Below are 15,871 nucleotides of genomic sequence, written 5' to 3' on the forward strand. Positions count from 1 at the left end.
GGGGCCATGGCGGGTGGGCGTGGTTTGTCTCTGGGGGCGTGGCCAGGGCCGCGGCGCGCCGGGAAGGCGGAAGTGGCTCCCGGGCCCCGAGTGCCCGCAGCGGGGCTCAGGGCAGCCATGGCCGGGGCCGGCTGGGCTCCGCCGCGCCTCGACGAGTTCATCCTCACCGAGCGCCTCGGCTCCGGCACCTACGCCACCGTTTACAAGGCCTACAGGAAGGTAGGGCCCAGCCCTCCGCGGGGTCCCCTTTTTGCTCCCCGGTCTGCTCCACTGGGATCCCCCTTTCCAGCCCTACACATGGGGTACCACCCCTGCACTCCCGCATGGCACCTGCAGCCCCCTTGCAGGGGTTCCTTCCCTCCCCTCCCCATCCGGGGGCTGGGGGAGCAGCCCAGGGTGGCTGTTTGGGTGAGGGGTTCCAGGGCTCTCCCCCCTCCTTGGCAGAGGGACACGCGTGAGGTGGTGGCCGTCAAGTGCGTGAACAAGAGGAGCCTGAACCGGGCATCGGTGGAGAACCTGCTGACGGAAATCGAGATCCTCAAGACCATCCGCCATCCCAATATCGTAGAGCTCAAGGATTTCCAGGTGGGCTGGGGGCTTCCCGGGGAGCTCTGAGCCGGTAGTACTCTGGCTTGGACCCATTCCCGCTTCCCAAGGGTGTATCCATGGGGCTTGGTGCCAGCAACTGGGCAAACTGGTCCAGGCGAACCTGTGCGGGTGGATGGGACTGGCTGCGATGGCACCATGGGGTCTTTCTGCCTCGCAGTGGGACAGTGACCACATCTACCTGATCATGGAGTTCTGTGCCGGGGGAGACCTCTCCCGCTTCATCCGGATGCGCCGGATCCTCCCGGAAAAGGTGGCACGCATCTTCCTGCAGCAGCTGGGTAAGGACACCCCACACTGCTCCAGCTCCAGTGGGGAGCCTTCCCGGGCTTTTTGGGGTGCAGGGTTGTGCTGTCATGTGCCCATCCACCTGCCCAGCCTGCGCCCTGAAGTTCCTCCATGACCGCAACATCTCCCACCTGGACCTGAAGCCACAGAACATCCTCCTGAGCGCCCCGGAGAACCCCCAGCTGAAGCTGGCAGGTCAGGGCAGCTCCCTGGGAGGGGCTGGGAGGGGGCAAATCCCTTCTCCTCGTGCCCCCACGAGCTCTCTCCCCGGCAGATTTTGGCTTTGCTCAGTACATGTCCCCGTGGGACGAGAAGCACGTGCTGCGGGGCTCCCCGCTCTACATGGCCCCCGAGATGGTGTGTCGGCAGCAGTACGATGCCCGCGTGGACCTGTGGTCGGTGGGCGTCATCCTTTATGGTGGGTTGGGCTTTTATTCCCCTGGGGTGTCTGCTCAGGGTTGGTTTTCCTCTCCATCTTCCACCACCGCTCCTTTTTTCGCCCCACAGAAGCACTTTTTGGGAAGCCGCCCTTCGCTTCCCGCTCCTTTGCCGAGCTGGAGGAGAAGATCCGCAGCGACCGGGCTGTGGAGGTAACGTGGGGTGGGATGGGGCTGGGGGGGTCTCAGTGCGGTCAGTGGGCTCAGCCCCTTCCCTCCCCAGCTTCCCAGCCGGCCCCAGCTCTCTCAGGAATGCCGGGATCTCCTGGGACAGCTCCTGGAGAGGGACCCTCTGAAGCGCATCTCCTTCGAGCGCTTCTTTGCCCACCCCTTCGTGGACATGGAGCACGTCCCTGGCCCCGAGAGCCTCGGCAAGGCGGTGAGCAGGGGCCTGGGGGCTGCTCCCTGGGAATGGGGGGCTGCTCCCTGGGAATGGGAGTTCCAAGCCCTGAGAACCCCCTGTGTTCCCCAGACCAAGCTGGTGGTGGAGGCGGTGAAGAAGGATCAGGAGGGGGACGCCAATGCCGCCCTCTCCCTCTACTGCAAAGCCCTGGAGTATTTCGTGCCAGCACTGCATTGTGAGTCCCCCCCCGGGGGCTGTGTGGGGCCTGGGGGTATTTTTGGGGGGCAGCACCCCAGGGGAGGCCAGTTTTCAGCCCACCCACCCCAGCGTTTGGTCATTCTCCCCCTCAGATGAAAGCGATGTGCGGCGCAAAGAAGCCATCCGGGCCAAGGTGAGCCAAAACCCCTGGGGAGGTGGGGGGCAGCACCCCCATCCTCTGCACCCGATATTAGGGCTCTCCTCACCCCCAAAATGTGCACAGGTGGGGCAGTACATCTCCCGAGCAGAGGAGCTGAAGGTGTTGGTCACTTCCAGCAACAAGAACATCCTGGAGAAAGGGAATCCGGCCAGAGAGCTCCTTAAAGGTAGAGCTGTTTGGGGATCCCCCAGTGTGCGAGCTGGCAGTGGGACAGTGGTGGGTTTTTGGGCTGAAGGGTGAAGGTTTTGGGCAATTCCCCTTGCAGAAATGGCCAAGGACAAACCTCGGCTCTGCGCGGCACTGGAAGTGGCTTCAGCTGCTATCGCCAAGGTGAGGGGTGGCCTTGGGGGTCCCCTCATCCCTCGAGGGAAGGGCAAGGTGCAGACCTGGAGAGGAGGGGGCTGGTGGATCCCCCCAGCCACTGCCAGCCCCCGGGGTCTCTTGCAGGAGGAGGAAGGCAGGGATGACAGTGACACCCTGGAGCTGTACCAGCAGAGCCTGGGGGAGCTGCTGCTGCTCCTGGCCGGTGAGTTGGGATTGTGGCAGGGCTTTCAGGGCAAAGATGGATCCTGTTCCCATCCCTCACCGCATGGCCTGTTCCTCTTCCCCCTGCAGCGGAGCCAGCGGGGCGGCGCCGGGAGCTGCTCCACGCAGAGGTGAGTGCCAGCCCTGGGACACCCACCTGTTCCCTGTGGCCTGGCTCCGAAGGAACTGTGTCCTCTGTCTCTCTCCTGCCAGATCCAGACCCTGATGGCCCGAGCCGAGTACCTGAAGGATCAGATCAAGGTATGGATGGTGGGGGGCTCTCCACAATGTGCTGGGGGTGGATAAAGGCTGGAAAAGCCTCCTCTCCCTTGGCAGATGCGGGAGGCACAGTCCATGGGCAACGAGGCACTGGCAGAGTCCGTCCGGAGCGGTGAGTGCCCCTCTTCTGAGGGGACTTGGGGAGTGTCCCTCCAGCTGCTATGGGGATATCCCTGCTGATCCCAACCCCACATACCCTCGTCTCCCCCCAGCACAGGGCCATCCCCGCCTGGGAGCCCGTGCAGAGGGGGTGGCAGTGGCCGTGCAGCCCGGTGAGTCCCCTTGTCCCCTGCACAGCCTGTACCTTGCAGTGATTCCCGGGAGCTGCCCGGCGGGATGCTGCTCGCTGCCCTGCCAGGAGATTCCGGCGCACAGACGAGGCTTCCGTCCCCACCACCGGGGTGACACCTCGGGGGTCACCCTCGGGCTGCCGGCCCCGGGGGGTCTGCAGGGCCATCTGCCCTTCTCCCAGGCACTGGTTCATTTGCCTGCCAGCCCTGCCTCGACCTTCTGCCGCTGCAGCCTCCCCTGCCACAGCGGGCGGGTTATTCCACTCTAATTCCCTCCACTGGCTGCCACAGGAAGGGTATTTTTATCCTGGCACTGGGCTCTGGCAGGATATCCCCTGCTTTTTCGGCTGGGTGTTTCTTCCACTTCCTAAATTCTGGGGGAGCCTGCAGAGCCCAGGTCCATGAATCCAGCCGGGAGGTGAGGGAGAACAGGGATGCTCTGCTGTGCCTTCCTCGCCCAGCATCTACCTCTGCATCCACCGCTGCTCGTCCAGCCTCCAGCACCCCACTGCACTGTCCCAGCCCAGCCATACGTCCCTCTCACTGCTGGAGCACTGGGAAGGAGGCTTTTCCTCCCTAAACCTGGAGGGTGGCAGGTACTGATGGCACCATCGCTGTCACGGGCGTGAGCAGTGCTCAGCGGGGACTGATTGAGCTGGACATGAGCGGGAATCAATCACCTTCAGGGAGACACCCTCAGCATCCTGCCAGCTCTGCTCCACACCTCAGGGCTCTGACAACCCCAAGATCCAAATCATGTTCCCAGGAGTCACTTCTCTGGGGTGCTGAGGTGGCCTGTCCTCCAAAACAAGGTACTTGTCTCAAAATCTACTGTATCTCAAGGGAATGTAATTTATTGTCTTTAATAAACTCTAATTTTGGTTTCTCCACCACCGTTGCACTCAAGTTTGTGATATGAGCCCAAAGAGGTGTCCCCAGGCAAGCCCAGTACCCAGAGCCAGCCTAGGGTTGTGGAGCCATCAAGGGGGGCTGGGGACCTTTGTTCCTGTTCCCCCAGGAGCAGAGCCGGGGTGTCCCTTCCTCTGCTCTAGCAGTGCCCTCCCTTCCTGTGCTCCCCGGGGACACGAGGCAGCCAAAGCAAGGTTTGACCTTGTTTTCACTTCCCATCTTTTTATTTTTTGTGTGGAAAACACGGAGCAGAACAACACGAGCCGTTACGTAAAATCCTGTTTTCTCCAATAGGTTTTTGTGGCGGGTGAGGAAGCGCTGGGCTGGACCATGAGGGAAGGCAGAGGGGCTGGAGCAAGCGATGGGGCATTTTTGGGGTGTCCCACGGATATTCTGAGCTGTGACCTCTTCCCAAGACAGCCTTCCCCCCCACATCCTACCCCCGTGCCGGCTGCTCCGCGCTCAAACCAGCGCACAGCTTCCCAGGCAGATGCGACAGGGCATTTCTATATCTTTTTATTTTTATTATTCCAAGCAGAGATTATATCCCGAGGCTTTAGAGTGCTTTCCAAGCCCGTGTCCTCCCCCAGCCCGTGGCGAGCGCGGAGCCGCTGGGGACGGCTGCACCGGCTGGCTGCGGCAGGCGGCGCGGACAATCGCATCTGCCTTCACGCTCGGCCGCAGCGCGGCCCGTTCCCCAGCCCTCGGAAGCAGGACGAGGCTCCGGATGCTCCCCCGGGGGTGATGGAGCCCGGGTGGCCCGGCTTTGTGTCGGGGTGGATGTGAGTGTCTCCTGCACCGGGGTTTTTCGACAGTGCTGCCCAAATGTCACCGAGGGAAGGTGGCACCAAGCGTGGCCTCTGTCGCTCGGCTGCACAGGGAGGAGCTGCTCTGCTCCAGTCCCGTCCATGCCATCCCATCGCCCAGCTCTCCCAAAGGGCTCTTCCAACCCTCACAGGGCGGCTCCTGGGACTGGATTGTCACCCAGCGAGGGACATGTGAGTGGCAGATGGGTTGTCACCCTCGTGGGTTGATGTGAGGTTACACATGCGATGGACTGGGGAGAGCTGGGTCAGTGTGTGGAGCCAACCTTGGGCTTTCCCAGTGCTCTCTAATCTGGATTAATCCCGATTGTTGGGCCAACAGTGGGTGGATGGATGGGCCATCCCTTCCCACAGCAGCTAGCAGGGAGGTTTAATTGTCTGCAAAAAGAAGAAGGGAGATTCCCCGGCCTTCCATGGCGGCTCATTTGTTTCAGTGCTTTAACAATTGCTCATTTAATGCTTTATCCATTGGGGAAACCACTCGCTCATTCCACTCTCACCAGTGGGAAGGAGGAAGATCCTGCAGCCGGCTGAGGGAGCAGCTGGTGCAGGGGGGCAGGAATTTTGTCAATAAAATTTATGTTATTTGATCAATACAATTTATTTAATTTTATCAACAAAATTCCCTACTGCCAGCATCTTCCAGCAGCCAGTAAGGGCTTGCTTGGACAAACGCACCCCAATCCTGGCCTCATAGGTGAGGAAATTATATTGGGCCAGCAAAAGAGAAAAAAAAATACATTTTCTGCTTTAATCCACACTTATTCTTTGCTTTAAGATTTTTAGTCTGTGTGTTGATGCCCGGGGCAGTCGCACGGCATGGAGGCAGCCAGGATGCTCGGCTGCAGGGATGCTCGGGATACAGCAATGGGAACCACTGGAAACCGGGATGCATCCCTCGGTGGGCAGGGAAAGAGCAGGAGGGGGACTGCCTGCCGCTGCTCCCCGCATCCCAGCCTCTCCTCCCCGCTACAGGCAGCGATGCAGCGCTGGGAGCAGGGATGCGAGCTGGGAGCATCCTCGGAGCTGCCGATGCTTTGCCAGGAACGCTTTGCCGGGAACGCTTTGCTGAGGCTTAACACGTCGCGCGGAGCCGGGCGGGGGGAGCGCGTGCTGCCTGGCTTTTCACATGCCTGGGGGTCATGGTGCCTCCCAAAATAAACCCGCCGAGCTTCACGCGGCCTTTGCGTGGCGGCACGTGGGCCACGGGGAGCTCGGAGCCAGCCCGGGGGTCGGGGATGGCGGGCAGGGGAAGGGGGGCTGGGGGAAAGGTGCGGGAGAGGATTCTGGCTGGCTGTGGGGGGATGAACCGCAGGGTTCCATCCCCGAGCCCCATGGCTTCTCGCTCCGGCTGGGATCTCGCTCTGCCGTGGGATGCTTTTGGTCACTCCTTGCCATTAGCCTGGGATTTAAACAGCAAGGGCTCGCCTTGGTCCGTGCCTCTCCCTGCTATCCCTTTCCTATGGGGGATTAGATCAGCTCGGGCTGATCCTCATCAGGTATGATCCCCTCCCAGAGCTAAAGCTGCTCCTGCCAATCTCCCCTCGTCTCTCCCCAGCTCCCGGTGCTGTGTGGGGCTGGGCTGGGGATCTGATGGGAACAGATGTCCCTGGAGATGCTGGCAGCTCTCCTGGTCCCAGGCCCTGGAGGGTTGGGAAGATGTGTGTCCCCACTGGCAGAGCATCACACCTGAGCTGCCTCTGTCTGTCTGTCTGTCCTCTCAGGGATGGACAACAGGAGTTTCCCAGAACTGGTCCTGGCACAAGGATTATCAGGGGCTGGGGGCAGAAAGGAATCTCTTGGCCCAGCAGCCCTAGCCATGGCCTGATCTAGCATCCTTAATCATAATAACAGCAATAACAACAAGATCAGCTTCCCAGCACCCTGTCCTGTGTTTTCCAGGATGACCCACCTCTCCCCTCAAAACCAAACTGCAGCTAATCAGCTCCCATGGGATTTGGAGCGATAAATTCCCAGCCCATGCCAAGTTTTTCCAGGAAGCCTCACCGCAGGAGCCAACTGCCTGCCGGGATGCCGTCAGGGCTGGGAGTCACACCTGTGCTACCACGGGCTCATCCCTGCAGAGACTTGTCCTTGCTTGGAGCAGTGCTGTGGACATCCCACAGTGACAGTGAGACTGAGTGTTCTGAAGGTTTTGTATTAAAACAGCCAAAAATCTGTGGAAAATGGGAATTTTGTTTGCTTTTAAACCCAGCTGCTGACAATGAGCTGCTCGTGGCATCCCTTTGGTCCCAAATGTGACCATAACAGGAGCGATGCTCTCTTTGGGATGCTGCTGCCAGGGAGTTTTCCTCGGAGCTCCCATCCCTGCCTCGGGAAGGGACATCCCAAAACCTTGCTCAGGAAAACAGAGCTCGGGGAGAAAAATAAATGCATAGACATCTCCTGGTATTTATTCCACCGGTTATAACAGTACCATGGCACGGGGACAGCACAGGAGGTGAGGGACACTCGACCGAGCACAGCGCACAACTACAGCACGACAGAGCAGGAGGACGGGGAGATGTTCCCTTAGCACTTTGCTCTTCTCCTGGAAGGAGCAAGGACAGGAGTGGATCCCACCCCAGGCGAGGGACACCGCTGCTCTGGGGAAGGGCTGGCGCGGGCTCAGCTCAGCACCAGGGAGTGCTTTTGTTCCTCTCTGGTGTCAATTCAGGCTTCAGCCCTCTGGTCCTCAGCACCCCCCTTCCCACAGGGACGAACGGGATCATATGGCAGGTCGGATAGCAGGTCCTTCCCGGCTGTCTCCTTCAGAGGGGCCCTCAAGGGCGGAGGGGTCGGTGTTCCTTGCAGGGATGGGATGTCGTGTCTCAGGTGATGGGGACGGGACGCGGGGAGGGGGGTGCTCCACACCCTGCCTCGTCCTTGCGAGGCGAATCGGAGCCTCCCGGTCATTTCTAGGAGGCTGAGCGGAAATGTGGAGGCAGAGCCACGGCGTGTGGCCACCACACAGCGTCCTTCCCACGCTGGTGGGTCAAGAACACTCCAAGGTCACTCTCCTTCCCTGGCTACAAACACCCCCTGCCGCGGGCACGGGAGGAGGCCTTGGGGTACGGGGGGGACATGCTGGCTCTTGGCTCTAACCTCAGCCCGGAGAACGAAACGAAAACCACACATCAGGGACATCTGGGTCAGGGACTCGAGGGGTCACACGGCTCAGGAGGACCCGAGTGACACACGGCAAGGGTGACAACGTCGCTGGGGTCCCCGCCGCAGGCAGCAGCCCCCGCCAGACCCTGCGCTGCGTCCCCTCCCTGCTCCCCCACCGTCGCGCCGGCGGCGAGGGGGCTCAGCCCCGTCACATCACGGAGCATTTCTCCGCCGATTGCTTCAGGTCCTCTAGCGTGGCCGAAGCTTTGTCCTTCAAGGAATCAAGGTCCAGGTTCTGGATGTTGCTGAGCTGGCCGATCACTGAGTTCTTCTCCTCCTCCTCCTCGTTGTCCTGCTCGATCATCTTGGCCAGCTCCTTGGGCAGCTCCACGTCACCTCCCACCAGCTGGATCTGGTTGTCATCCGTTTCGTTCTGCAACGGGCCGAGAGAGAGTCAGGAGGGGGATGTCACAGCGGGAAGGGGGCTCCTGGAAGCATGTGCGAGCCTCGCAGGAGGGGCTTTGGGCTGTCTTCCCGCTTTAAGGACGGTGCGGGAAGGTCCCTGGGGGTGAGGGTGGGATGTTGATCCAGGCTGAGCAGAGCCTGGGCGCTCACAGCAAGAGCCGAGATGCAAACCCACGCGCAGCACCAGTATAAACTGGTTTTCAGCTCGCGTCGCGGGGGGTGAGGCACCTAATTAAGCTCCGCGTATGCTTAACGACTGCTCCCACCGGCGATCGGGATCAGCTCCGCGCCGGGAGCCACGGGCAGACTCGGGATGAGGCAACCCGGCTGCCAAGCGGGATCAGTAATGAGTAGAAGAAACTTGTCAAGAGATGAGAAGGGACATCTCAAGCACAAGAAGGCAGTGAAGGGATTGCGGGGCCGGATCCAAACAAATCCCAGTTTCCCCCGGAGAGTAAAAAATCTCTATCTCTTCTTTCTCTGCCTTTTCTGGCTTTTGGCAGGGGGCAAAAGAAATTCTCCAGCTGTTTATTTCCTGGCTATAGAAGGTGGGTGGGAAGCAGGGGGAGGGTGAATCCAGGCTGGCTGAACAACGCCAAACAATCAGAACAATCTCACTTGGCTTAACTGACCCTTCGGAACTAATATTAGCCCGGCTCCAATTTGGAGTATTCACCATTGAGAAGCTCTTCCTGAATAAAGGGTGGGTTTGGAGGGAGAGGAGCTTGTGACAATTCCAAGAACGGCTGAATTATCCCTTGATTAAATTGTTTTTAGTGAATCGTTCATCGTGCGGAAATTCCAAAACTGGAGTTTTGGTGGGAGACGTTTGCCAAATAATCCGGGGAGAGGAGCTGGCTAATCCAGGCAGAAAGGTGTAACCTTGGCTTCACTCCCAGCTCCAGGGAGTCTGAGGTGAAGGTGGTTTTTCCTCACCCAGCTGGATTTAGGGGGCAAAAATGAGGAAGAGGGGGATCAAGCAAGGCTGGGAGTCCCACTGTCTCGGGCCGGTGGTGTGAGGTGCTCAGAGGGGAAGGAGAGCGGCCAAAGTTTGGGGAGAAGGATGGTTTTGTGGGGAACTCATTTGCATTTGGGCTTTGTGGCTCAAACCCCACACAGCCAGAGGGGTCCTTGCTCCTTCCCCACGCTCCAGAGCTCCAGCCGAAGCTCGGCTCCCCTGTGGCCCCCATTCCCGGCACAGCCGTACCTTGGGGAGCCTGTACTTGTCTCGGAAGTGGGACCTGACCGTGGCTCTCTCCGCCTTGCGCTGGGCAAACTGGGCATCTCTCTCCATCCTGCGAAGCACACGGGGCACTTACCAACAGCCCGTGCCCCCCACCCTTGCGTTTGCACTTCCCCCCAACCTCAGTATCCCCCATTTTCTCTGAAAAGTCCCGGTTCTCCACAATTTCCTCCCCCCAGCACAGCCTGAAAGGAGAAAACAATCCATCTCCCGGGCGAGGAAGCGGATTAAGGGATTAGGGGGCTCATTAAACTCCCTCACAGTCCTGCTGTCCCCAACGCTGGGTCCCCCCAGCTCCCATGCACGGGATGGGGGATGCAGCGGGAGCCCCCCGGGGGTCCAGCCCGGCCCGGTGCCCGGTGCCACTCGCACTCACTTCTCCTCCACCAGCTGCCGCTGATATTCCTCATACTCCTCGCGGGTCATGCCCTGCGCCTCGGCCGGAGTCTTCTCTCCCTCGCTCTTCTCCTCGCCGCCCAGGCCGCCCGTGAGGTTCTTCAGCTGCCCCCCCACCATGCTCTTCACCATGAACGCCATGGCCGCGCCTTCGGGGGGCCGGGGGGCCGGGGGGCAGCGCGGCTCTGCAGCGGGGACAGGCCGGGTCACTGGGGGCTCTGGGGTAGCGAGCGGTGGGGAGGATGGGGATGTGGGATGAGAGGAGTCCCAGAGGAAAGGCGCTAAGGGTGAGCTGGAGCGCCGGGGAGCCGAGAAATGGTCGGTGCTGGGGTGCGGGGAGCAGGGAGTTACCGGGAAGCCGGGATGCTGGGGATGGAGCTCCGGGAGAGCCGGAGTGCCTGGCTGTGGGGCAGCTGGAGAGTGCCCGGGGAGCTGGGATAGCGGGGGATGGAAGAGCCGCGATCCGCGGAGCTGGGCTCCTGGGGAACCCTGGGTTATTATGGAGGAGTTGGGAACAGGAGAGATGAGTTCCCGTGGAGGAGCTGCGGTCAGTGGAGTCGAGTTCCCGGGGAGCTGGGATACTGGGTTATGGAGGATCCGGGATCAGCGGAGCCAGGCTCACAGGGAGTCGGAGTACCGAATTCCTGGGGAGCCAGGATGATGAGTAGAGCTGAATTCCCTGGGAGGCGGAATAGCGGGTGATGGAGGAGCCGGGGTCAGCAGAGCTGAGTCCCCGGGGAGCTGTGGAACGGGCTTGTGGAGGAGATGGGCTCAGCGGAGATGAATCCCCGGGATGCCGGAGTACCGAGTTCCCGGGATGGCAGGGTACCGGGTGGCGGAGGAGGCAGGGACGGGGGCGATGGGTTCCCGGGGAGCTGGGGCACGGGGTTATGGGGGAGATGGGGTCAGCGGAGGTGAATTCCCGGGATGCCGGAGTACCGAATTCCCGAGGAGCCGGGACCAGCGGTCAGCGCAGCGGAGTTCCCGCCCGGTGGAGTACGGAGTTCCCGGGAAGCCGGAGTACTGAGAGATGGAGGAGCCGGGGTCAGCGGACCGAAGTTCCCGAGGATGCTCTGGAGGTGAGTTCCCGGGGCAGCGGAGTCCCGAGCTCCGGGGATGCCGGCGTTAGCGGAGCAGAGTTGCCGGGGTGCCGGAGTACCGAGTAGCCGGGGTGTCGGAGCGCGGGATGCCGGAGCTGCTGCCGGGGTGCGCGGGGCTCAGCGGGGCCGCGCCGCCCGGCCGCCCATGGCGGAGAGGTCCCGGCCGGGAGCGGAGCGGAGCGGAGCGGAGCGGGCGCTGCAGCACCGGGGCTCGCACAGCTCCGGTGTGTGTGTCCCTGCACGGCGGCGGCAGCACCGCCTCCCGCCCGGCCCCGCCGCCTCCCGCCCGGCCCCGCCACCTCCCCCCGGCCCCGCCGCCCTCCGCCGGGCGGAGCCGCCGCCGTCCCGACCCGCCCCGGGGCACCGCGAGTGCCGCCAGCCCCGCGGGAAGAAGGAGCCCCCAGAGCCCCCAGGGGACACAGGGAGTGGATGGAGCCATGGCGGGGGGTCCCCCGGATACCCCTCCCTCCGTGATTCGCTGCTGTTTCATCCCACCGAGGAGCACACCCACTCCAGAGCCCTTTTCCCCACTCTATTCCCCATCCTTCGGGTCTGGCAGGAGGAAAAGCCGGCTTGACACTCGGAACAAGCCGTATGTACCAGGCACCGGTCACAACTGTTGTTTGCTCGTCGATCCAAGGGCTCGTGTGCCCAAAACTTCCCTCCTCTTCATCCTATTAATGATATCCATGGAAGTATTCCATCCCTGGAAGTGTCCAAGGCCAGCTTGGAGCAACCTGCTCTAGAGGAAGATGTCCCTGCGCACGGCAGGGGGTGGAACTTGGATGAGCTTTAAGGTCCCTTCTGACCCTAGCCATTCTGGGATTCTGTGATTCCATGATTTTATGATATTAATTAATACTAAAGCTGCTCTCAGTCCCCAGAACCAGGGCACGAAAGCCTGATTCATTGATCACCTAAATCAGGAGGATGAAGCATTGATTTTGTTGCATCATTCCCCTGGTCTCTCCAACCCCACTCCCACTCCTGCTCTTCCCTTTGACTGCAGCCTCATTCCAAGCCTTGGGGAGTGAGCAATTAATGGCATCAGCAACGCACCTCCCTTCCAGATGGCCAGCCTGGCTTTAACAGACATTTCTCCCTTTTTTCTTCTCCGCTCATGAAAAATGAGCGCGGATCCAAACCTCAATCCCGGCTTGCGGGAAATCATTTCATTTCCGAAATATAAAGACAATCTCTGCAGATTAAAATGATGGAACAGCTGTGAAGCGACAGAACAAAGTGACAGAGGGAGGGGGAATCGGCCCATCTCCTCCCATCCCACCCCCCCTCCAAGGTAAAATTATGTCTTAAGAGGAAAACAGATTAAAAAATAATGCATTTTTCTTGGGTATTAATCCGGTCAGCCGCTGGGCAGTGACTGCTGCTCTCAGGGATTGCAACACGCTTTTGGAGGTGACAACAGGGGATTTGTCCTGGTGGGGCAGAGCCCCCCGATTGATGCCAACAGTTCCCTTGAGCCCATCCAAATGTGCAAACTGACGCTGGGATGAGGGAGGTCCCGCCGAGGCACCGTTTGGCACAACTCCAGCACCACCCACAGCATCCCCCACCCGGCAGGTGCCCCTGTGCCTGCTGCTCACCCCGAGCTGGCAGCTCAGGAGCCTCAACAGCTTTTTGAAGTGATGATTTTTGCTTTTCACACCGATCTGCAGGCCCCCGTAAGCATTTTCCCATGGAAAACCCATGGAAAATTAATTTTAACCCACAATGAGCTGCCACAGCCTGCTGGGAAATAGGCTGGCAGCCCCGGGCGCTCCGCAGATGTCCCATTGCCAATGGCGCGGTCACGTTCCGGCTGTCAGTCTGGCTGAAAAGAGGGGCAGCGAGAAGGAAAAGCACCCCTGGTTGTGTTCTTGGGTGCTGCTCTGAGCCTCGTGTGGGCTCAGAGCAGATTTGGGGTGCGGCTGGTCCCGGGAGCTTGGCTCGCTCCGGATTTCGCTGTGAGCATCCATTAACAATAAGAGACTGGAAGTCAGGACCGATTTTTTCCAGCTGGGTTAGATGGGCCAGCTCCCTCGGAGCCTCCCTGTCTGAGGAACTAAGAGCAGACAGCTCCTGATGAGCAGAAACACTCGGCCAAGGCAACTAGGTGAAAACAAGCCCGGCGCTGTCGGCAGCGCCTCGGATCCCGTCCCTCATGGCAGGGATGCTCGCCCTCCAGCTTGGGCAGCCTCTTGCAGCCCAGGTTCTCTAGGGATGGAGCAGAAGGCAAAGGAAAGGACCTCCGGAGAGGTTTTGCTCTCCCAGCCCCTTGGTTTTCCTGGAGAGGCTGGTGTCCCACCTGGAGGCAGAGCTGCGGGGACAATCAGAGGGTGCAGCGAGCTGGTAAATGATGCTTCAAGGTGGTTGATTTCCCCATTTGCTTTTCCTTGGGCAGCTGAACCGCTCCTTATCCCTGAAATATATTCAAGTAAGGATGAGTCATCCTTCCTGCCAGGACTCTAACCTGCCGTAATGAGATGTAAATCCTTGCATGACCTATTATATTAGCTTATGCTATATCACACATCGCCATGGATTAGACGGGAGGGAGATGAGACGTCCCCCCGTCGCAGCCTCAGACAAGACGGTGGAAGTTAAGAGGATCCTCTCTCAGCGTTGACACCTGATTTAAATTGGATGCAAGCAGCTCCCTCTGCCATGCTGAGAGGGATCATTCCAGCTCTTCTTTCCAGGTAGCTGGCTCCAAAGGCACAGTTACCACAACCAGGGTTCCACACGGTGCTCCAGAATCCCTGGAGTGGCTGGATCCTGGAGGGATCCCGTGGGTTGTGGAGGGGAGGGGAAGGCTCGGTGACCTTGAGCGGCAGTGCCACGGCAGTAAGGCCATCAGAAGGCAGGAACCTGATCCCTGTCAGCCTGAAATCCAGGGAACATGAAGGTTCAAACCCCTGCGGACCCTGAGTAGGTGAGGGAATCCTGGAAAGCCGGGTGTGTGCTCTCCGGAGCAGCGACGGGCAGGAAATGAGAAGGCGTTTCCAAAGCAAGCAGGCAGCCCGCGGCTGCCGGGGGAAGTCACGCCGGCACTTGGCAGCTGATTGTCACTTGTGGTGATGGGGACAGGCACCGCCACCGCAGGGACCGCCGGGCTCAGCCCTGACCCCGGGAAGCGCCAGAGTCACCTTCGCTTTTCCCACCTGCCGCTGGGGATGCTCCGATGGGATGGGGACAGGGACACCCTGCTGTGCCCCTCGGGCTTGGGGACAAGGCACGGTGACAGCTGTCCAGAGGGTCCCACCGCTGGCATGGACCACCACCTCTCAGGAGTTTGAGGGAAAATGTCCTGAAGGTCTTGAGAAAAATATCCCTTCGGAAGGCAGCGAGATGCCTTCTGGGAGATCCTTTATTGGGATCAAAGTGTCTCTAGCAGAGGGAATAAAGAAAGTTTACGATGAGAGTGTTGTAAATTACCAAATGAAATTACTTCCTGGCATGTTACTTGAACAGAACTCCATAAAGCTGGAATTTGCCTTGGCTGAGGGAGAACTGCAGGACGACTTGGGATGGGAATGAAACCAAAGATGCCTTTCCCTGACCTAGGGAGGTATTCCCATGGAAAGCCTTTAAGTTCCCAGAATCTGTCATCATCACCAAAGGATGAAAAAATCCCAGTGCACACCCTCCTCGCCCTGACATGCCCTGGCAGAGCAACCCCTGGGACCCCCTGAGTGGTCCCCGGGAAGGGAAGCCAGGAGTGAGGATGCTGCTGGGATGTCCCCCCAGTTCCCTCGGAATCCCCTGCTCTCATCTTTGTGTCACTGGGCACGGGACTTGTCATTGCTGGGTTTTGGGAGGTTTGGGGTGGGAATGGTCCGGTCACACTGGACAGACATCCCGAGGGATGGGGATGTGGGGTGGGAATGGTCATATAGGACATTCAGCCCCCGTCGCAGGGGATGAGGGGTTTTGGGGTGGGAATGGTTCTGTCATACGGAAATAGGACCCCTGTCTGGAGAGACTGGGTGTTTTGGGGTGCTGTGGATGCTCCGGCAGAAGAGGAGCAGAAGCAGGTCGCAGCAGAGAGCCGGGTGGCTGCAATTGCTGCCGGGAGGAGAGGTGCTGAGGAAGGTGAGGAAGAAGAGGGAGACGCCGGGGGCGGCGGGGGGGCTCCCAGGGCAGAGTCTGCACCCAAGCTGTGACACAAATGCAGCCGGACAGACATACAGAGCATGTAAACAGGCACATGGGGAGACCATGTGCTGCTTCGTGCCGGTGGTGGAGAGCAAGCCCCGAGCAAAGGCACACGCCAGCTCCGACACACACACGGCCACACACACGCAGCATTCCCACGGGGGATCTTCCCGGCCTTGCCTTCATTTCCTGGAGTGCTCAGAAGGAAAAAAAAAATAAAAAAGGGGGGAGAGAGAGAGGGAGAGAGAGGAGCTGGAGAGGTGAACGACACGGAACGGTGATGGGAATGGCTTTGTACATGGCGCTAAAAATAGTCCTTGTGATAAAGTCGATCGCGGAGGGGGAGGAGGCGCCGGCAGCGCACAGATGCCGGCGAGGGATGCCAGGGGTTGGGAAGCCCGTGCTCCAAGGATGGAGCAGAAGGGCCGTAATTAGAGCTGGTAATTAGCCCCAGGCAGCACTGGGGGAATTAAGCAGCTCGT

The 15,871-nt window shown here is 60.0% G+C and overlaps 2 protein-coding genes across 3 annotated transcripts; one reads left to right on the forward strand and one right to left on the reverse strand.

Moving 5' to 3' along the window:
* The first annotated feature begins 27 nt into the window (after window positions 1-27).
* ULK3 (unc-51 like kinase 3) lies at window positions 28-4,079 on the forward strand. 2 transcript variants are annotated; one of them, XM_085071025.1, is made up of 16 exons: window positions 28-219; window positions 445-585; window positions 767-887; window positions 985-1,089; window positions 1,169-1,312; window positions 1,402-1,484; window positions 1,555-1,710; window positions 1,804-1,909; window positions 2,025-2,065; window positions 2,156-2,258; window positions 2,358-2,422; window positions 2,540-2,618; window positions 2,708-2,748; window positions 2,831-2,878; window positions 2,954-3,008; window positions 3,194-4,079. In XM_085071025.1, exons 1-16 carry the CDS (start codon window positions 118-120, stop codon window positions 3,208-3,210), a joined length of 1,407 nt encoding a protein of 468 aa, XP_084927151.1. In that variant the 5' UTR covers window positions 28-117; the 3' UTR covers window positions 3,211-4,079. The 2 variants fall into 2 exon arrangements, with proteins under 2 accessions (XP_084927151.1, XP_084927150.1); XM_085071024.1 differs by having other exon boundaries at window positions 2,954-4,079.
* Window positions 4,080-7,311: 3,232 nt separating this feature from the next.
* CPLX3 (complexin 3) lies at window positions 7,312-11,504 on the reverse strand. Its single transcript, XM_085071026.1, has 4 exons — window positions 11,074-11,504; window positions 10,115-10,319; window positions 9,703-9,790; window positions 7,312-8,463 (listed from the first exon to the last, which is right to left on the reverse strand). Exons 2-4 carry the CDS (start codon window positions 10,273-10,275, stop codon window positions 8,239-8,241), a joined length of 474 nt encoding a protein of 157 aa, XP_084927152.1. The 5' UTR covers window positions 10,276-10,319; window positions 11,074-11,504; the 3' UTR covers window positions 7,312-8,238.
* Between the last annotated feature and the right edge of the window lie 4,367 nt (window positions 11,505-15,871).

Source organism: Lichenostomus cassidix, chromosome 10 (genome assembly GCF_008360975.1).
Source record: "Lichenostomus cassidix isolate B80296 chromosome 10, HeHo_3.0, whole genome shotgun sequence".
In the NCBI taxonomy this organism is placed as follows: domain Eukaryota; kingdom Metazoa; phylum Chordata; class Aves; order Passeriformes; family Meliphagidae; genus Lichenostomus; species Lichenostomus cassidix.

Coding starts and splice junctions, on each gene's coding strand:
- CPLX3 (XM_085071026.1), bottom strand. CDS start 10,275: ATGGCGTTCATGGTGAAGAGCATGGTGGGGGGGCAGCTGAAGAACCTC. Junction 9,791..10,114: donor CGGCAGCTGGTGGAGGAGAA/GTGAGTGCGAGT, acceptor TGTGCTTCGCAG/GATGGAGAGAGATGCCCAGT. Junction 8,464..9,702: donor ACAAGTACAGGCTCCCCAAG/GTACGGCTGTGC, acceptor GGCCCGTTGCAG/AACGAAACGGATGACAACCA.
- ULK3 (XM_085071024.1), top strand. CDS start 118: ATGGCCGGGGCCGGCTGGGCTCCGCCGCGCCTCGACGAGTTCATCCTC. Junction 888..984: donor CATCTTCCTGCAGCAGCTGG/GTAAGGACACCC, acceptor CCACCTGCCCAG/CCTGCGCCCTGAAGTTCCTC. Junction 1,313..1,401: donor GGTGGGCGTCATCCTTTATG/GTGGGTTGGGCT, acceptor TTCGCCCCACAG/AAGCACTTTTTGGGAAGCCG.